At 45.2% G+C, this 27603-nt stretch overlaps 2 protein-coding genes across 2 annotated transcripts; both read right to left on the bottom strand.

Annotated features, from left to right (window-relative positions):
• Positions 1-1388: 1388 nt before the first annotated feature.
• On the bottom strand, positions 1389-4765 carry LOC147022105 (ras-related protein Rap-1b-like). The gene has a single exon (XM_085892692.1). It carries the CDS (start codon positions 4609-4611, stop codon positions 3955-3957), a length of 657 nt encoding a protein of 218 aa, XP_085748818.1. The 5' UTR covers positions 4612-4765; the 3' UTR covers positions 1389-3954.
• Positions 4766-15479: 10714 nt separating this feature from the next.
• On the bottom strand, positions 15480-17151 carry LOC147022104 (ras-related protein Rap-1b-like). The gene has a single exon (XM_085890507.1). The coding sequence runs from the start codon at positions 16930-16932 to the stop codon at positions 16297-16299; it is 636 nt and encodes a 211-aa protein (XP_085746633.1). The 5' UTR covers positions 16933-17151; the 3' UTR covers positions 15480-16296.
• Between the last annotated feature and the right edge of the window lie 10452 nt (positions 17152-27603).

Genomic DNA, 27603 nt, shown 5'->3' with positions numbered 1-27603 from the left:
ACTGAGACTGTTCCTTCGGATCAGTGTGACCACTCCTCATTTTCACAAATGCCAAGGTGAGCCAATGAAAAAAAAGCCAAGAATTCACAAGGTTTCAGAAAAGCGATGATAATAGAAAACCTATACGCCAAGAAAGCCGAAAGAAAACCAAGACGCCAAAGTGAACAACGAATAGCCAAGATCTTGTGAAAAAAGCCAAGGAGTGGTCACACTGGCTCAGAGTAATTTAAACGTGTAAACTCTTCACTGTTCACACAACACTGTCAATTGAGGTCTGCCAGGCAGACTTTGCCTCAATGTTTGCACCTGTTCCCGGCACAGCAATATCAGTGTCAACAACAACTGTCAGTGTTTTGTTGAAATGTGTCCTTGAGAAGGCAAATTTAATAATGTCTGATATCTCCATACAGAGTGCAGCCACCTTGGAGTTGTTTCCTGGATGGAATAGTTTGAGTGCAGTTTCGGTCACAAAATGATAACTCTTGAGTCTCTAATACAGAAGGTGATGGTGGTGGAGGGATGGTGAACGCATTCACAAAGCCCGTCTATGAACAGTACGAGTGGTGTGGAATTTGAGTTTAACTTGGAAACCGTTCAACGTCGGGATATTACCTCTACGGAAGCATCTTGATCCTGGGAATGTCGTGGCACCAATTTACCTTTGGTAGGGGTGGCTCTTTTACACAGTTTTTCGGTCATGTTTCAGGGTTTTCCAAGCAACAACATGGCAACACAACACACACCCTGAGATGCCTCTTGTGAAGAAAAACGAACAACCCGTTAAAAAAAAAAAGCTCGTAACCTGCGAGTGCAATGCTCTATTAAAAGTTATGGATAAGTTAACATTTGTTCAACTCGTCCCAATAACTATTTGAATGGCACACCTGTTTATTTTTTTTGTTTTTTTTTAAAGATCAGGACTTGATGTTGTGAAAATTTCGATCTTATGATAATACCTGCCTTGCTTGGGGCGATATTTTTAAAAGTCAGAATTAAGCTCGGAAACAAATGACACTCCCTTCTTATAAATACTTTTGTTTACCTTTGATCTTTAAGGATATTCTTTGTATCCCATAAGGTGAGAGAGACAGAGAGAGACAGACAGACAGACAGACAGACAGACAGACACACACACAGACACACAGACACACCAAGCCAAGCCAGAAGAGCCATAGTTCCCTCTGGTGAAATCGGTAGAGGGGGAATGAATGAATCAAAATCAGACAAGCAATGAGAAAAATAAAAAAAAATTGTGGAACCAAGAGAAAACCAACTTTGTATTAAATTACATCAATAGAAAAGATGGGAAGGGCATGAGGGAACAAATTATACACATTATCACATCCTGATAATTTACAACATCGTACAGCATGATCCCTACAATGATATTTATAAATAAAACACACACACACACACACACACACACACACACACACACACACACACACACACACACACACACACACACACACACACACACACACACACACACACACACACCGGAACCGCACATAAAGGAAGATGTTTGCAAAAAAAACAAAACACATGTTAAGGCACAAGTGTTGAAATTACTCCCTGAGTAAACTTTTGTAAGAGGCTTCTGGTGTACGTGAAACAATATCATTGTATTATTATATACCATGACCGGAGACTTGGTAGAGTAATGGTTGGAGTGTCCACTCTGAGTCTGGGAGGCTTGTGGTTCAAACCCTGTCTGTGTATGAAAGAGTTTAATTATGGAATGTGCTGCTTGCTTGCTTGATGATCTGTATTTAGAGAGGACAGAGCTTGGATGAGCATTCATAAGTTGGCAACATTTATTCAGGCTTGATGGTCCTAATGGCCTCATCCTGTGATGAGGTTGAAGGAGCTTTGATGCAGGAGGTGGCCATTTGGCCCATCATAACTGTGCTACACCAACACTAGATTAAATAAAACTGTCAAACTATTACATTATTTAATTTCACTGGGGAAGTGGGGATGAGGGGAGTGTGTTGTATATGCATATAAATTAAAATTTGAATTAAAAGTTTTATAACCTCCGCCACCGAAGGTGAAGGATATCTCAAAAAGTTGTGGACGGGTCCGGATGAAATTTGGTGCACAGGTTGTGTGTGTGTGACAAGTACGAATTGATTAGAATTTGGTGAAGATCCGGATCCGACTACGAGAATTTTAAAAGTGATTCTTCACCATTGAGAGATAGGGCTAAACTAATATATAGCACAATATCTCAAAAAGTTGTGGACGGGATTCGGATGAAACTTGGTGGACACTTTGGTTGTGTGGCCACGACGAATTGACTCCATTTTTGTGAAGATCCGAACATGGATATGGATACGAGAATTACTTCATTTTAATAGTGATATTTCACCATTGAGAGATAGGGCCAAAACCGATATATCGAATGATATATCAAAATGTATTGGGTCCGGTATGTTCTCGTGGATTATGCATTGCAAGGCGGAGGTATGCGCTCTTCCGAGCGCCCTTCTTGCTTTTATTATTATTATTGGCTCACGAAAAAATATTTTCACGAAAAAAATAATTGGTTCACGAAAAAATCTTTTCACGAACAAAATAAGTGACCACTATATTCGTTATTGTTGTGTGTCTGTCTGTCTGTCTGTCTGTCTGTCTGTCTGTCTGTCTGTCTGTCCTGAGCATAGCTCCGTGGGTTTTGATCCGATCCTGACAAAATTTTGGTGGGAGGTTTATATCATGATCAAGTTGTGTTTTCCTGAAAATGGGGGTGGTGCGCCCATTATGGGTGGAGCCACGCCCAAAAAACGTGTTTTTATGGGGTAGCCGATTTCAATTTGCATCTTCTCCGAGGGGATTTGTCGAATCTGACAGGGGTTTCATATTTGGTGAGCCCAATGGCACCTGCATAGCCCCACGGAGCTCGATTTTTCATTTTCGTCCCAAGGTCAAGGTCACAACGTCAAAAACTTTGAAAATTGCGAATTTTGACATAAAAATCATACAACCACCCAAACTTTGAGAGCGAGGATGACAATATTTTTTATGCATAATCTTGAGGTCATTCCCCACCTAAAGTCTTTAAACCATTTTGCTCTATCTCGAACACCTTGCCTGTGGCGCCCCCTTCAAGTTTGTTTTTACACTGATTTCATCAAAGTATGGATAATCCGAGGAGTGCGAAATGCCATATCGCCCGTTATTTTGTTCCTGGAATGTTCCAGAGGAAGTTTTGCACCAAAGGTCATAATCCTTGACCTTTGACCTTTAAAGGTCACAAAGGTCCACTTTTCAAAGTTGTGGGAATCGAACCGGGTTTTCGACCTTCTTCGACGAACTAACTCCAATAAGCTATAGCACGTATCATGTTTCCTTATTTTAATGTCCACAACATTGTTCTGTGACCTTTAAAGATTATGCAAAGGTCAAATTTTTTAAGTTGTTGAACGAAACCGGGTTTTCGACATTTTGCAGCTCATAACCTGTCACTCGTACCACATCATGTTGATCATTTTTATAACTTGGTCACACATTATCACATTGTTTCATCCTTGACTTCTGAAACAATCTACATCGTCAAATACCAAATAATCGTCGTCTTCAGACTTGTTTACTCTGCTTTTCTTTACTCTCAGATTGTGGCCCCTGGTCCAGTCACTATCCACTCTTTTGTCAAAGTTCTTCATTTTTTTTGACTGTACTCTGTATTATCTAAAACATCTCCATCAAATCGTTCCTAATCGCCTCCTTGTAAGAGAAGAGAAGCAGAGAAGCACACATGATACAGGTAAGAGAAGTATGAGGCAAGAGAAGTACACTTTATGGTTTATACAAATTCACAAGCTGTGCAACTATCAGTCCACATTGTCTATGTACTATCTTGACCAGAGAATTGAAGGACTTTCCAGCATTGTTCCCCATGTTTTCCAATGGCGGTGAAAGTCCAGATCATGGTGCAGATGGTGCAGCTGGTTATGAGATGTTGCAGCTGTTCTTCTTGCTGATGGAGTGGCGAACATTTATTTGAATCTCCGGGACAGTCACCCGACGCCTGTGCGGTGTGGTTTCCATCTCCCTGCACGGCAGGTTGAACCATACGAGCATCTCGTGAAATGCCTTGAACACATTCTGGTTCTCCTTTGCCGAGGTCTCCAGCAGGTACGCCGACCAGCAGTCCTCCACTGTCTCAATGACTTCCTCTCTGCAGACTTTGCGACAATGAGGGTCCAGGTCCAATTTGTTCCCGATCACAATCATCGGAGGCACTGGCTTTCCTTTCACATCAAGAACCTCATCTCGCAATCGCTGCAGTGCCTCAAACGATCCTGGATCATCGATTGAGTAAACGAGCGCAAACGCATCTCCTTGCTCGATGGACAGGCGACGCATCGCGGGGAACTCGAAGCTCCCGCTCGTGTCCATGATGTCCAGCCGGACCGATGTCCCGTTTGCTTCGTATTCAACGACGGAGACCTCATCCAGCGTGTGCTGGTGTTGTGTGTCGAACACACTGTGCAGGAACCGCCGGATCAGGGATGTTTTCCCAACGTTTTCTGCTCCCAAGAATGTGAGACGCACCGGCTTTGAAATTCCACCTTGTGGTGACATCGACACTCGCCTTGTCTGCATTATTGGCCACTCCACGCTTCCTCGGGAAATTGCACAGATCCCACCTGTCGTAGGCACAAGAGATAAATGCGTGGATCGACCTGCCTCAGTATCTCTCGTTCAGAGACCGAGCCTCAGATAGCTGCGCAGGAAGATGTAAGATGTAAACGTCGCTCTTAATACAGTCACTGCCGTTTCACCTCCCTCTGCCCTTAAATACTCAACCCCCTGGATTTCTTTAATCCCTGTAATGCCCTGAGGATAAAAAATCACGAACAGTAGTCATATATTTTTCTGATCACGTCATGGAAATGTGGTTGTTGGCATCCAGGATTGAACAACAGATGTTTTTCTGCTTCTCCACTTCATATTATCCTTCTTTTGCTTCGTTGCTTATTATCCAATCATGCCACCTTGTACGTGGAGCTTCTTTTGAACTCTCACTACTTCCTTCAGTCTTGCGCCCACAGTCCAATTTTATTCCAGGTAACTTTAGTTTGACTACCGGAAAGAAAGAAAAAAGTTCCCTTTCAAAAGAACTTCAATGTTGGAGGAAGCCATTAGTCCCATCTGGCCTGCATGATGATTGCCATGGTGGTTTACCCATGCTTTGTTCTTTTCAAATGCTGAGTGTCAAACAAGGTAGCAGCAGGTAACATTTTTAAAGTCCTTGGTATGACTTGGCCGAGGTTCGATCCATCAAACTCCCACACTCAGCGGACTTTCGAATTGTTAAACCACTGAGGCTGGTTCACCCACTCATGAGTCGATTTAGAAGCAGGATATGTAAACGGATGTCACATACGAACAGAGAATCTAGAGAATCATACCACGTTCTTGTTTCACTTGCACGGTCGGGCTTTAATGTGACATAAGTGTGTGCAATGGCACTAAAAGTGAGCACCACTTTTCAGGGCATGGTTTATCACACCAGCCAATGCCCTCGTGTTAGTGGAATGTACCAAGCTTGGTGTTGACTTTACGGTTAAGGTGGCTGGCTGAGATCTTAGAATCGGGTCTTGAGTTTGAGCCCTTGTCCTTCTGTTAAATAACACCAGTTGGGTTGACTCAGCCTGTCATCCTTCCGAGGTCGGTAGAATGAGTACGAGCTGACTGTAAGCAGGGGTGCTTCATCAGCAGCATAGCCACGCTTCCAGAAAATGATGCAACCAGCACCCACAGGCTGCATAAGACATCAAGATGTAGAATGCACCAAAAGGGCAAAAGTGTACATACACAGTGAGACGAGTTTTTAGACATTTAAGACCCCTGAGACCCTTAAGACCCCGAATATCCTTTCAGACCCGAAAGACACATAAAATCCTGAAGACCCAAAATAACCTTTAAGATCCCCAAGACACCTTAAGACCCCTAAGACCCTTCAAGCCACCTAAGATCCTTAAGACCAAGGCCCTTTAATACACCTAAGATCCTGAAGACCTCTATGACCCTTTAAGATCCATTTGACCTCTAAGACCCTTTAAGATCCATTTGACCCCTAAGGCCCTTAAGACCCATAAGACCATTTACAACCCCAGTGCCATTTAAGACCCCAAATACCCTTTTGACCCCAGACATCTTTAGACCCCTAAGATCCCGATGACCCATGATAACCTGAAGACCTGAAAGGCCTCAAAGACCCCCTGAAGATTCTTTTAGGACCATAATTACCTGTCGACCCCATGAGAGGCTTTCATCCTCGAAGACCCTATAGATCCCATTAGACCTTCCATCTGAGGGCCTTTTGCCCTCAGACATTCACCAGGTAAACGACCTCAGTACCAAGCGAAGACGGCACAAGATATAATTACCCTCCCCGAAATTACACTCCCCAAAATATTTTTTTGACAAGTATGTTGATTGCTTCTGTTTGTTTGTTTGTCTGTCCGCTCACCTTTAATCGCCTACAGGTTATAATTTTAAACCGATCTTTACGAAACCTCACCAAATGGGGCAGTTGGTGGTCCGACAGAATCCTATTTATTTTTGAGGTAAAAAGGTCAAAAGGCCATCATCATAGGCCAAAGGTCACCAACTTTTTACAATTTCTAAAATCCTCAATATTCATCCAATTGACTTCAAATTTGAAGAGGATTTATATTTCAGGTCACTGGATTCAAGCACCAACTATGTTTGGGTGAACATAGGCCAAAAGGTCAACAAAGGCTAAATTTCTAAAATTGTTATTTTTCATCCGATGAACTTGAAATTTGAAGAGCATTTGCATATCAGTTCACTGAATTCAACCACTTATTATTTTTAACAGCCTGGTGTTGGCTCAGTGGTTAGGGTGGCGGCTTGGGATCCGAGGGTCCTGAGTTCAAGCCTCGTTGCCCGCTGAATTAATTCACCAGGGGGTTGACTCAGCCTGCCATCCTTCCAAGGTCGGCAAAATGAGTACCAGCTTGCTGGGATGACCGAGTCATTCAAGTATCCTGCGTCAGAGTGGCGACCTGTCCAGGATTGTGTCCAATAGCCAAGGAGACTGCTTCGGCAGCACCAACGCTCTGTACAGAGTATGGTCCCAATGGAATGGAATTATTTTTAACATCAATATCGGCTAAATGTCAACATAAGGCCAAAAGGTCAATACAGGCCAAATTTATAAAATCCTCAATTTTCATCTGATCAACTTGAAATTTGAAGAACATTTGCATATCAGGTCATTGAATTCAACCACCTATTATCTTTGTGGTCAATATCACTAAAAGGTCAACATAGGCCAAAAGGTCAACATGGGCCAAATTTCTTAAGTTATTTCTAAAATTGTCAATTTTCATCCAATTGACTTGAAATTTTAAGACCATTTGCAGATCAGTTTACTGAATTCAAGTGCCAATTATTTTTGAGGTCATCACAGTTCAAAAGGCACTAATCACAGTTCATCACAGTTCATAAGCCAGAAGGTCAACATCAGCCGAATTTCTAAAATTGTCCATTTTTGTCCAGTTGACTTGAAATTTGAAGAGGACGTACCTATCAGTCACTGAATTCAACAGCCTATTATTTTTGAGGTCAAAATCGGACAAAAGGTCAACATACACCAAAAGGTCAACATGGGTGAAATTTATAAAATCCTCAATTTTAATCCTTTAAATTTAAGGAAATAAATAAATCAAATAACCTTCAAAAATCTTCTTCTCTGAAGTGGATGAACAGATTGAGGCCACCCTTTACATGTATGACCACCTATCCATGAGGAACAAAAAGTTCACACATATGATGTCATAGGTCACATGGTTTGGCAGCCATATCGGATTTACCCCAAAACCTATAAAAAAATCTTCTTCTCCAGAATGGCTGGACAGATCAAGGGGAAACTTCACACAAATGTTCCCCACGCCTTAGGAAAACAGGGTATTCATGAATAATTGATGTCACATGATCTGGCAGCCATATTGGATTGAGCAAAAATCTTTGAAAAATTCTTTCTCTTGAACCGCTTAATCAATCGACATCAAACTTCAAAAGTATGATGTAGTGATGATGGGGAATATGAGTTTTAAATTTTAACCTGATCAGACACATGGTCTACCAGCCAGAATTATTAAATTTTTTGATCTGGGTTCTTTGATGCTTTCTTGTGATTTTTTTGTATACATGGAAGAGGCTCGTGGAAGAGGTAGTGCTGGTACTGGTGCACTAAGTTTACTAATCTAAACAATTCGGGAGATCAGATTATATAGTCCAGTAAACTGAATGTATTAGAATGCAACTGGACAAAAGGAACAGCAGAGACAGGGGGAAAACACCAAGATCAGCAGAGTTGAAGGCCATGATAGAGGCAGACTTGGATAAACAATGGGTGTGGGGAGAAATGGGGGACAGGAGAGGATGCATGGGGTGGACAAAATGGATACAGAAGGAAACTCTCAGGAGGGAAAACTGGAAATTTGGAAGGATGAGGGATAGAGGTGGGATGAGGGGATTAACGAGGGCAGAAAAGGTCATGCTTTAGGATGGGGGGTGATGTAAGGTGGTGGTGAAAAGCTGTCTTGAAGACTTGGAGGTAAGAATTGATCAAATTGAAGATATTGTCAAAGTTGGGCACAGGTGTGAAAAAAGGAACAAATGAGTGGAGGTGTGCAGTGATTCTGGATTTTAGGAGTTTCACCAGAAGGGGGTTGATGCTGGACCACATTCACCCTGCAGAACCCTAAGGTGGGGGGGGGGCAGTGGGACAAAGTACGGAAAGAGCAGAGGGTGCATGACCAGAAAGAAGGCAGTGAAAGACATAGAACGCCAACCTGTCTGCAATGGGAAAGTGACAGGCCCAAACTCAGCTTCATCGAGTAGTCAGGAGGCCCAATGCAGAATAGTGTACGACCCTGCTGATTCCGTGTTAGAATAGTGCAACAGGTGTAAATTGACTGTCCAGACACACAGAAACGTGAATCAACTTGTTGCCAACTCTGGATATGGATAGTATGGCCGCCATGACAGTTTACAAAATGGTCGCCATTAAATACACTTTTCGTCATATTTCAGCCACAAATTGACATGAAATTACAAAATTAGGGTCGATTTCCATGTTTTTGAGCATGCCTGAGCTGATGGGAGTATAGAAAAAAACATTGCTCCATCCATTTTCTAAAAATAATATGACTTGTTTTTCACTATATTATTTTTAAAGAAATGTTCAAGCTCGAATTAGAATGTCTGATTATACAAACCACAATCAATGAATTTTACAACATGGCATGAATTCAGGCATGTGAACAAGTAATCAAAGGGAAAGGGTGGAACCGTGTCATCCGCGTTCACAAGTTGACTTTAGAGGCACTTTGGTCCGTTCTCTGGGCATGCTTCACAGCATGGGCCAAAGAAAATGACAAGCTCATCCGGGATGACTTGAAAGGTGCAGCTGGAAGAGTTTCAGATGCCTTTGCCAACAAAGATGATAGAGGAATGAATTCCTCTTTTGGAGAACTTTTGTCTGAGGTGGAAGAGGTGCAGGTCCTGTTTCAAGAGTTTGAAGCTACTTGTTCAGAAAATGCCACCTTTAGATTCTGGAGAACATACATGAAGTTGATCTCCATCCTCTTGAGGTTCACACATGCTCTTCGTGAAGGAGACTGGATCCTGTTCCTGACATAATTTGCTGAAATGCTTCCCTGGTTTGCAGAATTTGATCATTTCCATTACTCTCGCTGGGGAGCTGTCTTCCTTGCTGACATGCACATGTTGCCGACAACAGCTCCAGAAGTGCACAGAGGTTTCCTTGCAGGAGACTTTGTCACAAAAGAAACAAAGCAGAAGTTCAATGAAATACCCGATGACCAGGCAATTGAACATGCGAACAAAGCCGGCAAAGTAGCTGGAGGTTTGGTTGGAATAACAAAAACAGACTCCGCCCGTGACAGATGGGCTCTCTCTTTCAACGAAAGAGCTCAGCTTACCAGAGACACAAAAAACATGTTCACACTCGCTGGCAGTGAGGAAGACGACGATGATGAGCATGACTGTGCGCATAAAGATTTCGGTCCCAAGAGAATGATCCAAGACCAAGAGTATGTGCTAAAGCTCATTGACCTATTCAAGACCCACAATCCATTTGATCGCACTTCCCCAGAATTAGTCTCAATTACGACAGGGGACATTGCCAGTGATGTTGTGACAAGTGATCTCTTGAATGCTGAAATCACTGGAAAGCAGCTCGTCATAGACTTCGTGGAGGACCGGTTGATCAATAAAACAACAAGGTTTCATGACAGAATCAAGTCTAAGAATCTGCACACTTTCGAGAGCATGTACACTGTTGAAGTCAAAGTGGGAAAGGAAAAAATGGTCACACTAAAGGCAGACAGAAAACTTCTGACACGTGTGGTGACAGCAATGCAGGTAGGCCGAGACGTTGACATGAACAAAATGCTGGAGCAAGAGATATGCGCAGTTCCTCTGTCATTGGCAATGCCTAATGGCAGATTACGTCTACCTCTGAACAAAGCTGACCTTGGCAAGATTCTCCAGCAAGGCTTGCCAAACGTTGCTCCAGAACCGTTATCGACATGCACTATCATCGATGGCATGGCACTGATCCAGGCACTCGGGAACAGGATGAATGCTAAAACGCTTGGTGAATGGGCAGATTCTGTTGCAGGTCATATTAGTCATGTTTTTTCCAACTATTGCTCCAGGGTTGATCTTGCCTTTGATCAGTATAGGAAGAAAACGATCAAATCAACAGCTCGAAGTCAGAGGATACGGGGCAAGAAAGCAATCAGAAGAGACGTGCAAACAAGAAGCCAGTCCATGGGGCAATGGAATACACTCATCTGCCTCGATGAAAACAAAGCTAGCTTAGCAAATTTTCTATGCACAGAGTTAGCAAACAAGTTCCAGAATCACGAACAGGAGCTGGTACTGAATGGAGGCTTCACAGATCCTGCAAAAGTGTGGACGTCGTCAGGGAGAGATGTCTCACACTTGTCATCTCCTGAGCACGAAGAGGCTGATACTCGCATTCTTCTCCATGCCAAGGAAGCATATGAACAGGGGTACATGCAAACTGTTGTTGTTAGCCGGGACACTGATGTCCTCATTCTCCTTGTTGCCTATCAGCCGCATCTCAGTCCCTTTCTCTGGATGAATGCAGGGACACCCAAAAAGCAACACTACATTCCCATTGACTCCATCAATATCCCAGATTCGCAGAGGGAGTCACTTCTGGCATTTCTTGCAGTGACAGGTTCAGACAGCACAAGCCAGTTTTCTGGAATTGCGAAGCACTCTGCATGGGCTGTCTTTCAAAACAACTCCCACCTGTTGAATAACCTAGGCAAAGAGGAAATTCCTGATGAGAGTGTGATTGCAGATGCTGAGTCATTTGTCTGCAGGCTTTATGACCCTCATGGCCAAGATAACTCAATTCAGCGAGTAAGATGTGATCTGTTTCTCAGTCTGACCAAAGCTATTGAGAATCTGCCTCCAACTCGCGATGCTCTGATTCTACACATCAAGCGAGCGCACTACCAGACTTTTGTGTGGAGAAGAGCCTTGGAATCTGAACCACATCTACCTGCACCTGAGAACTGTGGGTGGGAACAGGTCGTCAAAGATGGCAACGAGACATTTCAGCCGCGACTCATGACTGCACAGCCTATTACTGCTTACTGTGTAGAACTGACGACATGCAAATGCCGTGGGTCATGCTCAACTCGACGGTGCAAATGTACACGGAATGGACTGCCTTGCACGAAAGCATGTGGATGCAAAGCCCTTTGTAGGAACCCGTTCAGTGTACAAGCCGATCGATAGCTCTGAAAATTGTACTTGGGTGTTCTCACAACATTTTTCTCTTCTGCAAAGCAACGTAATTTTGTGTTAGAAAGAATCTGACAGCTGTTGAAATAACCTTTGACTGACTGTAAACCCATCTCCATCAATAGTGCTAAACATTTTCTTTTTCACATTTGTTGCTCGTATGTGCATTTTCAATTTCGTCTTTAAGTTGTCAATTATGTGAAAAGTTGTGATCCAGTACAAAAATAAAGCACAAAATAGTGTTACTCGTGTCAGATTACATAGTATTTCACAATCATGACAAATTTCTGGCTAGTACAATTTGCAGTAAGAAAAAGACTAAATCTGATGGCGGCCATTTTGATTACTGTCATGGCAGCCATAATATTCAGATGCAGACTTGGCAATAAGTGGAACTAGACTTGGTCATGCCTAGACTCTTCAAAAACACCAGTTGCACCATTCTAACATGAAATCAGCAGCGAACCTATTTTCTAGGCAAGCTACAGATTTTGGCTTCTAGACTAGAGGGAGATTCCAATGATCTTGAAGGCCTTGATTTCCACAGCATCAAGCTGAGCAAGGTGTGAGGCAATGCAACAACCCTGAGGAGAGAGCATTACTCCATCAAGTTGTGGATGAAGGCCTTTTATACATGGATAGAAGTTCAGGTGTGCAAAGGAAAGACTTCTCCTGTATGGCACAGGAGAAAAAATAATCAGATCAAGAAAGATCATGGTTGATATTGAGACCCAGGAGTTTGGTGACGGAACTTCCTCGAGGATTATTGAGAAATTAGATGGGAATGTTAGCCATTCAGTCTTTTTGGAGGGAGAGAGTGAGAGTGAGAGATTTATCAGGATTGAAAGATACTAGTACGGGCCCATAGGGGCGTAAACGATGACTGGATTGGGGCATTATTTAAATTAGATCAGACCAACCGTATCATAAATGGCCATAACTTGGGAAACACCTGGGAAACATATTCAGGTCCCCAGCGTCAATTGTAACATCATATAAAATGAAGAAGAATTGTAACGCCCCCTCCTCTCTCGCCCCTCTCTCTCTCACCCCCTCTCTCGCCCCCTCCTCTCTCCCACTCTGTTGAATTGTGATGCCCCCTCTCTCTCACCCCCTCTCTCCCTCCCCTCTCTCGCCCCTCTCTCACCCCTCTCTCACCCCTCTCTTGCCCCCCTCTCTCTCCCCTCTCTCTCCCCCTCTCTCACCCCTCCTCTATTCCCCCTCTCTCTCCCCCCTCTCTCACCCCGAGTCTCGCCCCTCCTCTCTCCCACCTCCTCTCTCCCCCTCCTCTCTCGCCCCTCTCTCTCGCCCCTCTCTCTCGCCCCCCTCTCTCTCCCCCTCTCTTGCCCCCTCTATCCCCCCTAGTCTCGCCCTTCCTCTCTCGCCCCCACTCTCACCCCCTCTCTCGCCCCTCTCTCTCCCCCTCTATCCCCCCAGTCTCGCCCTTCCTCTCTCCCCCTTCCTCTCTCGCCCCCACTCTCATCCCCCCTCTCCCGTCCCCCTCTCTCGCAGATATTGGTCGACAGATAAATGGCCATAACTTGGGAACCGCTCGTCCGATTAATATCAAACCTTGAAAAGGCACATCCGTGGGTCCCCAGCAATATTACTGGCAAGTTTCAATCAGATCGGACCGTCAATCGTGCAAAATAAATAAAAATAATAAATAAATAAATAAACATTAATTGTGACGTCATTCGTGATGTCATAGCACCGTGTCTTGTCATTGGTCGACAGATAAATGGCCGTAACTTGGGAACCGCTTGTCCGATTGATATCAAACCTTGAAAATGCACATCAGTGGGTCCCCAGCAATATTCCTGGCAAGTTTCAATCAGATCGGACTGGTGATCGTCCGGTTATTAATAATTTGGGGAAAAATTGGCATGATAAGGTGAGAAGGTGGAACGACACCTTCAGCTGCCATATATACACCTTTTCAACACTGAAAAAGCAGTAAAATGGCCGTAACTTGGGAACCGCTCGTCCGATTGATATCAAACCTCGAAAACGCACATCTGCGGGGCCACGGCAATATTCCTGGCAAGTTTCAATCAGATCGGACCGGCGGTCGTCGAGAATCGGTGGTCGCAGACAGACACACACACACACACACACACACACACACACACACACACACACACACACACGCACACACTGCTGGAATTATAGATCGATGTTCCGGTGTTGGGCCAGAATGTGATTTTGTCAAGGTCTGAAGAGAGGGAAGTGGCTACTTCCTGCTTATCTGAAGTACAGTATGAGGGATGTCATGGCAGAGGGTGGAGTCATCATCAAAAAGCTAAAGGGGACTTTCCAGAGAGTCAGAGAGATAATTGATGAGAATTAGGAATAGGACTGGGCCCAGACCATTGCCTTGGGGCAGATACAGTATGCAAATATGAAATGTACCAACTGACAGGGGTGACATTTGAAATGTATTGACAGGGGTGGCAAATGGAATGCACTGACTACCTCATTAAATTTTTTCTTTGTATACATTGTCAAGGCTCATATGAGAGCTAACCCAAAATGCACAGCAAGGGGGGCATGACACAAGAGGGGTGGAAGTGGGAAGGGCAAAACATTGGGGAACAGAGACATTATGAGATTTGTGGGAGGGAGAGGGATGGGGCGGGGAACATGGGGTTCACAAGATGGACGTTACAGGGATTTTCAGGATGGTAAGCAGGGAATTTGAAGGAGGTGCATTTGGGGTGGATTAACGGGGGTAGAAAAGATCGAGTTTGGGGGGGGGGGGAAGATAAGAGGTGGTGGTGAACAACTGTTTTGAAAGCTCAGGAGCTCAGGTGGGCCGAGGAAGGACTTTGCATGATGGAGGATTCCCAGTCGGTGAGTGGCTTTGGAGGCGAGGTTTGAAATGTGGCTTTCCCAGAAAGATCATGGAAGGTAGTGAGACCCAGAATGACACATTTGGGAATAATAAATCCTTAGGGAGGAACGCATTCCTATCTGGGGGGGGGGGGTGATGAGGCTTCCTTTGACTCCTCCATGGAAGCATCTTGAGCGTTCGAACGATATGGTGAAAAAGCTTTTTTTTATGGGGAACTTTCAGGCGTTGATTGGAGGGATTACTTTTTCACGGTGTCCAGTCTATGCCGAGCATTGTAAACAGTGCTAAATTATAAAAATTATAACTTCTCAAAAATCCCATATCCCGTTGGTATAATACTATATTCAAAGTTATGGAAAAGTTACCATTTGTTCAACTCGTTCCAATAACTATTTGAACACCACACCTACATTTTTATCTCGTCATAATACCTGCCTCCACCTGGGGATACATTTTCAAAGTCAGAATGAAGCTTGAAAACAAATGACACTCCCTTCTTAAAAATACTTTTGTTTACCCTTTGCAGCAACACTGTAATTTGATCGATTGTGAAGGAGATTCTTCATATCACAAATGATAAATAAGCAAGAGAGAAAAAATAGAATCAGACAAGCAATGTGAATAATTTAATAAATTATGGAACCAATAAAAAAAAACATTTGGATTAAATTACATCAATAGAAAAGATGGTTAGGGCATGATGGAACAAATTGTGCACATTATCACATCCTGATAATTTACAACATCGTACAGCACGATCCCTACGATGATATTTGTAAATAAAACACACACACACACACACACACACACACACACACACACACACACACACACACACACACACACACACACACACACACACACACACACACACACACACACACACCGGAACCGCACATAAAGGAGGATGTTTGCGAAAAAAAACAAAACACATGTTAAGGCACAAGTGTTGAAATTACTCCCTGAGTAAACTTTTGTTAGAGGCTTCTGGTGTACGTGAAACAATATCATTGTATTATTATATACCATGACCGGAGACTTGGTAGAGTAATGGTTGGAGTGTCCACTCTGAGTCTGGGAGGCTTGTGGTTCAAACCCTGTCTGTGTATGAGACTTTAATTACGGAATGTGCTGCTTGCTTGCTTGATGATCTGTATTTAGAGAGGACAGAGCTTGGATGAGCATTCATAGGTTGGCAACATTTATTCAGGCTTGATGGTCCTAATGGCCTCATCCTGTGATGAGGTTGAAGGAGCTTTGATGCAGTTGGCGGCCATTTGGCCCATCATAACTGTGCTACACCAACACTAGATTAAATAAAACTGTCAAACTATTACATTATTTAATTTCACTGGGGAAGTGGGGATGAGGGGAGTGTGTTGTATATGCATATAAATTAATATTTGAATTAACAGATTTATTATTATGATTACGATAAATATCTTTAGTTTTATTTCTCAGTCGATAAATATCAGTCCACATTGTCTATGTACTATCTTGACCAGAGAATTGAAGGATTTTCCAGCATTGTTCCCCATGTTTTCCGATGGTGGTGAAAGTCCAGATCATGGTGCAGATGGTGCAGCTGGTTATGAGATGTTGCAGCTGCTCTTCTTGCTGATTGAGTGGCGAACATTTATTTGAATCTCCGGGACAGTCACCCGATGCCTGTGCGGTGTGGTTTCCATCTCCCGGCACGGCAGGTTGAACCATACGAGCATCTCGTGAAATGCCTTGAACACATTCTGGTTCTCCTTTGCCGAGGTCTCCAGCAGGTACGCCGACCAGCAGTCCTCCACCGTCTCAATGACTTCTTCTCTGCAGACCTTGCGGTAATGAGGATCCAGGTCCAATTTGTTCCCGATCACAATCATCGGAGGCATTGGCCTTCCTTTCACATCAAGAACCTCATCTCGCAATCGCTGCAGCACCTCAAATGATCCTGGATCGTCGATTGAGTAAACGAGCGCAAACGCATCTCCTTGCTCGATGGCCAGGCGACGCATCGCGGGGAACTCGAAGCTCCCGCTCGAGTCCATGATTTCCAGCCGGACCGATGTCCCGTTTGCTTCATATTCAACCATGCAGACCTCATCCAGCGTGTGTTGGTGTTGTGTGTTGAACACACCGTGCAGGAACCGCCGGATCAGGGATGTTTTCCCAACGTTTTCTGCTCCCAAGAATGTGAGACGCACCGGCTTTGAAATTCCAACTTGTGGTGACATCGACACGCGACTTGTCTGCTTTATCGGCCACTCCTCACTTACTCTGGAAATTGCACAGATCCCACCTGTCGTCGGTGTAAAAGAGATGTGTCGATCTACCTGCCTCAGTATTTCTCGTTCAGAGACCGAGCCTCAGATAGCTGCACAGGAAGATGTAAACGTTGCTCTTAATACAGTCACTGCCATTTCACATGCTTCTGCCCTTAAATACTCAACCATCTGGATTTCGCTAACCTCCGTAATGCCCCGAGGATAAAAATCACGAACAGTAGTCATATATTTTTCTGATCACGTCATGGAAATATGGTTGTTGGCATCCAGGATTGAACAACAGAGGTTTTTCTGCTTCTGCACTTCATATTATCCTTCTTTTGTTTCGTTGCTTATTATCCAATCATGCCACCTTGTACGTGGAGCTTCTTTTGAACTCTCACTACTTCCTTCAGTCTTGGGTCCAAACTTCCGATTTTATTCCAGGTAACTTCAGTTTGACAACTGGGAAGAAAAAAAAAAGTTCCCTTTCAAGGAACTTCAATGTTGGAGGAGGCCATTAGTCCCATCTGGCCTGTATTATGATTGCCATCTCTGGTGGTTTACCCATGCTTTGTTCTTTTCAAATGCTGAGTATCAAGCAAGGTAGCAGCAGGTAACGTTTTAAAAGTCCTTGGTATGACTTGGCCGAGGTTTGATCCATCAAACTCCCACACTCAGAGGAGACACTCTCTAATCGTTACACCAACGAGGCTGGTTCACCCAATCACGAGTCAATTTAGAAGCAGGATATTGAAAGAGATGTCACTGACGAACAGAGAATCCCGAGAATCGTACCACGTCCTTGTTTCACTTGCACGGTCATGCATTAACGTGACAATTATGTGCAATGGCACTAAAAGTGAGCACCACTTTTCAGGGCACGGTTTATCGCACCAACCCATGCCCTCGTGTTTGTAGAATGTACCTTTTTTGCAATGATACACTTCACAATGAGACTTAGATTTCCTGATCGACTCCTGGAATGGCAGTTCCTGCTTATGCTTATTAGTCTCCTACCGGTTTCACTGGAGAGGACTATAGGTTTGCTCTCTCTGTCTGTCTGTCCATCCATCCCAACTGTGGTTTTTCAGACTTTTTCCCCATGCCCTTTAACATATTTAACTGAAACTTGGTAAATGGCCTTATTAGGAAAAGTTACAGAAGAAGTTCGAGTTTCAGGGCGTTTTTTTGCGTTTTTTTTTTTTTTTTTTTTACAGATTTATGCCCTTTTTGGACTTAAACCTCACATCGGAAGGGGGCATGTACTGCAAAGCAATTCTCACTCTTGTTAAACATACTATTAAATGTGACTATGTGAGTCCAACATGGAAAGAAGCAAAGAAGTAAATTCAATAAGTGGATGGAACAAAATAAAAGGCGCTTTGTGGGTTGATACAATTCTCCACTATCATGTGGATATTGTATGACGCTTTGATGGGGTTTTCACAACCATCCACTCGTGAGTCAAGTTCATGTTTGCACAGTAATTGTTTCGTGTTATAACGTCATTGTTAGCATGGTTAAAGCCAAAAAATAGTAATGCAAATGAAGTTAAATATGCAAATACATGAAAATATTTCACAAAATGATGTAAGCTTTTGTGAAAAACGCAGCAAGATTGTACCTGGGGTATTTCCTAAAACCAAATACGTAACCATTTTCAGCATTTTGTGGAGATGAAACCCAGGCCTCACCCAAAGGTCACAGGCAGTTTGAGCTTCATGGAAAGAAAAATCTTCTATTGCTAAGTTAAGTGATTTGCAAATTACATTCGACGAATTTTTGCATTCAAAAATGCCGTGTAAATTATTTGTAAATTATTTGTAAATTCTAACTGCTGTTAATATGGGATTTTCAAAATGACATATGAATGCCAAATGAGGCCTTTTGTGCATGGACTGTGTGCGTTTATACCGATTCGGTTCAGCTCACTGGGCATTTTTAACCTGCTTTTGCCAGCATGAAAGCTGTCATTCAAATAGTCTTTTGAACATAATTTTCAGCATTTAGACAATAGAGTGGCAATTTCGAAATGGTTAACCATAATTATTCTGTTCCTGAATGCAAATCAGACTTACGAGAATATAAGCTACGAGCAGGGACCCACAGAACATCCGCGCAATACAAAATGCAATCTTAAGTGCTCAACTCTCCCCTCTCCCTTTCAATCCCAAGTTATCAGTCCCCCATCCCAAACCCCAAGTCCTCATCCTCTCTCTCCCAACCCTAAGGTGTCAATCCCCACCCCACTCCTTCAGACCCTTCACCACCCCCACCACCACAACTCAACACCCCCCGGCCCCCTTACTGTTCTGGTTTCTGTTAAAGTGTAACTCGGAGCAAATGAAAGCTGTACTTTCACCAAAGCGTGTCAACCGTTATACCAGGAGATATCACATGTAGGCACAAGAACAGGGGCTTGTAATTGCTTCATTTAATAAAACGGTGACTTCTTCTTCTTCCTCTTTCGGCTGCTCCCGTTAGGGGTCGCCACAGCGGATCATCCGTATGATCCGCATAGTGATTTGGCACATGTTTTACGCCGGATGCCCTTCCTGACGCAACCCTGGTCGCCTCTTACGACACAGGGATATGGTACACCTATTTTAACCGGGGTATACACCGGCCCAGTATACTGGTACTCACTTCGCCGACCTCGGAAGGATGACAGGCTGAGTCAACCCCCTGGTGTATTAATTCAGTGGCCCAACGGGGCTTGAACTCAGGACCTCTTGGATCCCAAGCCACTGCCCTAACCACTGCGCCAACACCAGGCTATTTAATAAAACGGTGACTGAAAGGATAAAACAAATGAAACAAGGGATATTTGCCAAGCCACAATCATAATCAAGAACAGGGAAAAGATCAATTGACATCGCAAAATAATGGCGAAATTTACATCATGAGAACCGTTGTGAACAACAAAATGTAGAGATCGTCCACTCACCAGAATACTATCAAACTGAGACAGTAATGTGTTATTACTCACTTGACTAAGTCTGGTGTTGGCTTAGTGGTTATGGTGGCTGGCTTTGGATCTTAGCGTCCTGAGTTTGAGCCACATTGGCTACTGAATTAACACCAGGTGGGGTTGACTCAGCCTGTCATCCTTCCAAGGTCGGTGAAGTGAGTATTGGTGTACTCCTGGTAGAGGGGCACAGCACCAGCAGCACAGCTGTGCTTCCAATAAATTATAGCTACCCGGCAGCCAAGCTGCTATAATGCAACAACAGAACAGAGGGTTTATTCAGCCTGTCATTTATTCTTGCGAGGTCAGCAAACCTATGTCTAGGGTAACCTATGTCGGAGTGGTGACCCATCCAGGACTGTATTCCTTGCCAATGAAACTGCCTCGGCAGCCCTATGTGCCTAACGATGTAAAAATAATGGTATTATTATATTGTTGCGGATTCGCGCCCGCCGGCGTGCTAACGGCCACGTAACTCGAATCGCGGCACGTCGCCCACCGGACGGACAATCCAGTCGTGACCCTCTCGGACTAACGCCGGGAACTAGTCACGGGTGGACCTTTCGGTCTCACCACGATCGTGCCAATCGACCCCCGCGTGGGATAGGGTTGCTCGCCAAATTCGACCTACCGAAGTACCCACACGGAGGGTAGACCGGGCGATCGCACCTCGCCGCAGGTCGACTTCGGACACGGGCCACTTGAAGCGACCCGTTCCGTACTATCGGGGTAACCGAGCGGTGTTATTCGTCGGCCTCGACGGTTCGATTAATTATCGGGCGTTTTAGCCCACGACCAACCCTTTACGTGAAGCAAGATGGAGATTCAATGGAAGAAAAGACGAAGCGAAGCGGGAAAACAGTTCAACATAACTCACATTTATTTCGCGATGAACGGGAAGCACACATATACAATTACACCAAAAGCACATGTAAAAGAAGAAGACAATGCAATATTACACAAAAAGCAAATATAAAAGAGGAAACACAATGCAGAGCTATCCGACTACCGAGCACACGGCAACACTTATACAATTTTACTTCACAGTCGGCGCCGACAACACATATTCCCAAAGCAAAAGAAAAGAGAACCACCCTCCAGGATGAGGGGGGTAGGCGGGCCTGGGGCCGAGACCGTGTCGGGCCTACCCGTCTGATGATGAGACGCAGAGCGGCGGTGGTGCCTCAACTCCGCGGGCCTCGCGGACAGTGTCTGGTAGGGGGTGGGAAAGGGGCCCCCTTTGTCGCACTATCTCAGCGCGGGGGGAAACAGGAGGGGGTTGCTGATGCTCGGGGGAAGGAGGATATCGCCCTGTCTCGGGTCCCGCGGCGAGCGTCTCCTCCTCGACCTCGGTCGCGTTGCTGGCCTCTCCCTCTGCAGCTCCCGGCACCGACACGAGCACCCCCTCGTCTGCCTTCGCCGCCGCCACCTCTCCACAGCTCCGTCTACTCGCCCTCTCCGTCTCCTCTCTTGGCTCGTCCCAACTCTTCACTCTTGACTTCTCCCACTTCTTTCCAGCTCCACCGACAACTCTCTTGAACTCCGCACAACTGTCTTTACTGACGAACGCAGCCGTTTATATCAGTCCCGTGGCTTCGCTCTTTCACCCTTGACCCTTTGCCTCCGACCCTTCACCTCTCTAACTGGCTCCCCATTGGACCGAGGAAAAGTGGGCGTGAATGCTTTTTGATCCATGAATTTGCATATAGCGACCGCACTCCAACGCCCTGGAGGCGGGGCAAATCGCCCACGCTCTCCGATTGGACGGAACAAAAGTGGGCGTGAGTCGTTTTTGATCCGTTTTCTGCGGAAAGTCCGTGATGTTTTTGAATACGCTGCTCGGTGCGCGCCCTGCACGAGTCCAGTATCGGTGCCCACGAGTGGCGCGAGATGGTGTGGATGCGATGGTGGCGAGTTGTGACGGTAAAGGTCGTGGCGGTTGTGGTGAAGCGGCGTTGTGGTTGGTGGTTGTTGTTGTGAAGCGGCGTTGTGGTTGGTGGTTGTTGTTGTGAAGCGGCGTTGTGGTTGTTGTTGTGAAGCGGCGTTGTGGTTGGTGGTTGTTGTTGTGAAGCGGAGTTGTGGTTGGTGGTTGTTGTGAAGCGACGTTGTGGTTGGTGGTTGTTGTTGCGAAGCGGCGTTGTGGTTGGTGGTTGTTGTGAAGCGGCGTTGTGGTTGGTGGTTGTGTGATGGCTGTTGAGACGTGGTTGGTGGTGGTAGTAATGGCGGCTGGTCCAAAATAAAGATAGTAAAAGAAAAACGGCTATCCTGAAGAGTCGCAGCCCGACTGAATGACATTTATTCCCTCGAAACAACGGGTTTGGGCCTAACTACACATATACTTACAGAGATATCTCACCTAAGGGACCTGAATGGTGGTTTGCGAATTTGGTCAACCACAACAATATTATTACTCACTTGACTATGATTCTGTGGTGTGTGAAAACAAGAAAGGATATCGAATAGAGAGCAGCAAAGATCGTCACAACATGAAAGGACCCAAGAGGCTCGTAAAATAAATCTTATCATAAAATCTGGCGGTAAATCAGATATTGTGGAACCATGACACAGACAGAGCTCCAGAAAAAAATTCTGTCCAACTGGGTGATTTTTTTAAGCTCAGCTCTGCACATCTTCGCACTTTAATTATGAAAGGCATTGTGTGCAAAACAGCCGGTCTCCAACGGTGCTTTTGAATCATGTTAAATATGTATATATCTATATCTATATATATATATATATATATATATATATATATATATATATATATATATATATATATACATATATCCATATATATTGTTGTGAATTCGCGCCCGCCGGGGTGCGAACGGCCACGTGACTCGAATCGCGGCACGTCGCCCACCGGACGGACAATTCTGTCGTGACCCTCTCGGACTAACGCCGGGAGCTAGTCACGGGTGGGCCTTTCGGCCTCACCACGATCGTGCCAATCGGCCACCCACGTGGGATAGGGTTGTTCGCCAAACTCGACCTACCTAAGTTCCCACGCGGAGGGTAGACCGGGCGATCGCACCTCGCCGCAGGTCGACTCCAGACACGGGCCGCTTAAGCGATCCGTTCCGTACTATCGGGATAACCGAGCGGTGTTATCGTCGGCCTCGACGGTTCCGATTAATTATCGGGCGTATTAAGCCCACTACCAACCCTTTACGTGAAGCAAGATGGAGATTCAATTAAAGAAAAGACGAAGCGAAACGGGAAAACAGTTCAACATGATGCACATTTATTCCGCGGCACATGGAGAGCACACATATACAGCCAAACAGAATGCACATATATCAAATGCTACAAAAGAAACAATGACGCAGAGATACTACCGACTACACGAGCACATGGCAACACTTAAACAGTTTTACTTCACAGACTGCGCCGACACACATTTACTCAAAAGCAAAAGAAAAGGCCACTCTCAAAGACAAGGGGGCAGACGGGGCCTGTGGGCCAATATTTGTGTGGGACCTGAAGGAGCGGTCAGGTCCGCGAGACCGGGTGGGTCCAACTCGCGTCTTCGTGATAAGCCGCAAATGTGGCAGCGCGGCGGTGCCCCGACTTCGTGCTCCTTCGCGGGTTTCGTTGGCACCACTTGGAGTGTGGTGGGAACAGGGCCCCCTTTTCGCACTATCTCAGCGTGGGGGAAAGGGGGGGGATTGTTGATGCTCTGGGGAAAGAGTATAGCTGGCTTGCTTGGGTCCCGTGACGAGCAATTCCACCGCGACCTCGTCGCCGACCGCCGTCTTCCTTGCCTCGGACCCGAGTTCCTCGGACTCTTCCCCCAATTCTCCTCAGCCGACTGCCGAAAACCACTGGGACGCCCTCACCTCCCGACTCCACTCCGCTCCTCCAAACTGACTCTGCCTCGCAACAACAACTCTTGCGCAACAACTCTTCTTTCTCTCTGCCCCAAAACTCTCTTCGCTTTTCTGCCACTCTCCGCTCTTCCAAAACTGACTCTGCCTAGATTCGCCTTGTGCTCGGCGCTTTATAGGCCGGCAGGAGAACCCATATGCAAATTTCCGGATCAGGACGAGCTCGGGGGCGGAGTCACGCTCACCCATTGGACGGAGAAAAAGGGTCGTGAATCTCCCCTGATCCTAGAATTTGCATATCTCGATTCCACACAGACGCGCCTGGAGGCGGGGCCAAACCGCCCCGCGCTTGCTGATTGGACGGATCAGAAGTGGGCGTGTAGCATTCCTGATCCGAATTCTCCTCGGAAAGGCCGCATTTTGCACTCGCGGCTCTGCGCGTATCTTGTACGAGCCCAGGACAGCCCGGCGCTCAGTGCTCACAGCTGGTGCGGGAATGGCCGCAGGAGAGAGGTGAAGGTGGTGGAGGGTTTATGGTGGTGGTTTATGGCCATGGTGCCGTTTGGAATGGCGGTGATGCGATGTTTGCGGGAGCGAGTTGTGAAGGTAAAGATCGTGGCTGTTGGCGTTGTTGTTGTTGTGTGATGGTTGGAGCGTGGTTGGTTCAAAATAAAGATAGAACAGAAAAACGGCTATCTCAAAGTGTCGCAGCCTGAATGAATCACATAAATTCCCTCTATACAACGGGTTTGGGGCTAACTACACATGTACTTACAGAGATATCTCACCTACGGGACCTGAATGGTGGTTTGCGAATTTCCACAACCTTAACAATATATATATATATATATATATATATATATATATATATATATATATATATATATATATATATATATATATATATATATATTGTTGCGGATTTCGCGCCCGCCGGCATGCTGACGGCCACGTAACTCGAATCGCGGCACGTCGCCCACCGGACGGACAATCCAGTCGTAACCCTCTCGGACTAACGCCGGGAACCAGTCACGGGTGGACCTTTCGGTCTCACCGCGATCGAGCCAATCAGCCCCCGCGTGGGATAGGGTTGCTCGCCAAATTCGACCTACCTAAGTACCCACGCGGAGGGTAGACCGGGCGATCGCACCTCGCCGCAGGTCGACTTCGGACACGGGCCACTTAAGCGACCCGTTCCGTACTGTCGGGATAACCGAGCGGTGTTATCGTCGACCTCGACGGTTCGATTAATTATCGGGCGTATTCAGCCCACTACCAACCCTTTACGTGAAGCAAGATGAGGATTCAATGGAGGAAAAGACGAAGCGAAGCGGGAAACAGTTCAACACAAAGCACATTTATTCGCGGCACACGGGAAGCACACATATTCAATTCCACCAAAAGCACACAGAAAAGAAAAACACAATTCAATTTACACAAAAAGCAAATGTAAAAGCGAGGACACAATGCAGAGCTAATACCGACTACCGAGCACACGGCAACACTTATACAATTTTACTTCACAGACGGCGCCGACAACACATACCCAAAACCAAGGAAAAGAATAGAGAACCCTCAAGGATGAGGCGGGCCTGAGGCCGAGACCGGGTCGGGCCTACCCGTCTGGTGATGAGACGCGGAGCGGCGATGGTGCCTCAACTCCGCGGGCCTCGCGGGCAGTGTCTGGTAGGGGGTGGGAAAGGGGTCCCCTTGGTCGCACTATCTCAGCGCGGGGGGAAACAGGAGGGGGTTGCTGATGCTCGGGGTATAGAGGATTTTTATTGTCCCGCGACGAGCGTCTCCACCTCGGCCAGGTCGCGCTGTCGGCCTCCCTGGGGTGCAGCTCCCTGCACGACGCGAGCACCCCCTCGTCTGCCCTCGCCGCCTCTCCACAGCTCCGTCCCCTCCGCTCCGACTCCAACGCACACGACGACCAGCTCCTTCTTGCCAACTCCACCGCCCGCGAAGTCTTAACTCTCTGTTCTTTTCTTTCTGACGAACACGGTCGCTTATATAAGCCCCGTGGCTTCGCCTTTGACCCCCTCCCTTCGACCTTTCACCTCGCTCCCCATTGGCCCGAGAAAAAGTGGGCGTGAATGCTTTTTGATCCATAAATTTGCATATATCGATCGCCCTCCAACGCCCTGGAGGCGGGGCCAAATCGCCCCTCGCTCACCGATTGGACGGCAAAAAGTGGGCGTGTGTCGTTTTTGATCCGTTTTTGAAGCACAAAATCCGTGATTTTGTACACGCTGTTCGGCGCGCGCCCTGCACGAGTCCAACACCGGTACCCACAAGCAGCGCAAGAACGGTGGCGATGCGACGGTTGCGAGGTGTGACGTGAAGGTCGTGGCGGTTGTGGTGAAGCGGCGTTGTGGTTGGTGGTTGATGTTGTGGTTGTGGTGGTAATCATGGCGGTTGGTCCAAATTAAAGATAGCAAAAGAAAAACGGCTATCCTGAAGAGTCGCAGCACGCATAAATGACATGTATTCCCACTAGACAACGGGTTTGGGCCTAACTACACATGTACTTACCGAGATACCTCACCTAAGGGACCTGAATGGTGGTTTGCGAATTTGGTAACCACAACAATATATATATATATATATATATATATATATATATATATATATATATATATATATATATATATATATATATATATATATATATTTCGGCACGCCCCTTTTTTTGTTCCACCATCAGATTTTTGTTACTGCATGAAATGAAACAAGCTATGACATATATAGTAATGATATTATTGTCTTCCTTCAGAGTCTCCTCAAAATTCGTTTTGATGATTATGGTAGTTAAACAGTTCATGTTCTCCATTTGCAAAATGGGAGGAATTATTGCACAAAAAATAAATTAAAATGTTTCCCATTTTTTAGAGGACCACTAAGATGAGTTCGGCTCATAGAATCACGCTCCATTTTGGGATAAAACAGTTGAGTTCATACCTGACGAATTGCCACTTTCCATGTGCCGTAGTTTCTTCACAAAACCATGACTTTCTGACTAAATACAAAGTATTTCTTTGATTTTTTTAATACATGGTTGCGGTTTTGAAATTTTCATCGACCGATACCCACTGCCCAGCCGGACCAACTGCCAACAAAGTATCGCCCGGTCAGTCACGGTTAAACCCAAAATCATGATCATTGTTTTTGTGTGGAGGTGAGTACTGACATTGTACTTGGGTTTTTTCCGGGTGGGTGCGGGATTGAGCATGTGCACATAAAAATCTCGGGTCTCCGCATAGTGGCGTACAGGCTTAAGTCGTACTTCTGTTTACTACCGTAGAAAATCACAGAACCATCCGATTGACACGCTGTTAACAGTTTCAGAATCAGCTAAATTCTACAACATATGAATATGTAGACGAAACTGATCCAGCCAGCTAAAATCGACAAGATATGAATATGTAGACGAAACTGATCCGGCTTTTTGGATCACTTTAATGTAGGGTGCCCTGTAATTTTAATGCGCTCTCTGGATCCTCCGGAATTCACGAATGGTACACGTTGTGTAGTCACTAAACTACGTGGTCATGTCATCGAAGTGGAGCTACTGCGGGACAGTCGAAGGGGAAAACCTGAATGATAATCAATGGATAAAAATTATATAATATATTGTTTAAAATACATTCATGCTATCTGTCCTTTACCATATGTTGCCCGTGACGCCCGTTGAAGACGGGCACCTTTACATATATATATATATATATTTATATTTATTTATTTATATATATATATATATATATATATATATATATATATATATATATATATATATATATATATATATATATATATATATATATATATATATATATTTATATA

This window comes from Eptatretus burgeri, chromosome 8 (genome assembly GCF_056783735.1).
Source record: "Eptatretus burgeri isolate ZD-2024b chromosome 8, Ebu_testis_v1, whole genome shotgun sequence".
NCBI lineage: Eukaryota > Metazoa > Chordata > Myxini > Myxiniformes > Myxinidae > Eptatretus > Eptatretus burgeri.
This window is presented reverse-complemented; position numbering and strand designations above follow the sequence as displayed.

Excerpts from the sequence above, each read along its gene's own strand:
- LOC147022104 (XM_085890507.1), bottom strand. The coding sequence starts at position 16,932 with ATGTCACCACAAGTTGGAATTTCAAAGCCGGTGCGTCTCACATTCTTG.
- LOC147022105 (XM_085892692.1), bottom strand. The coding sequence starts at position 4,611 with ATGCAGACAAGGCGAGTGTCGATGTCACCACAAGGTGGAATTTCAAAG.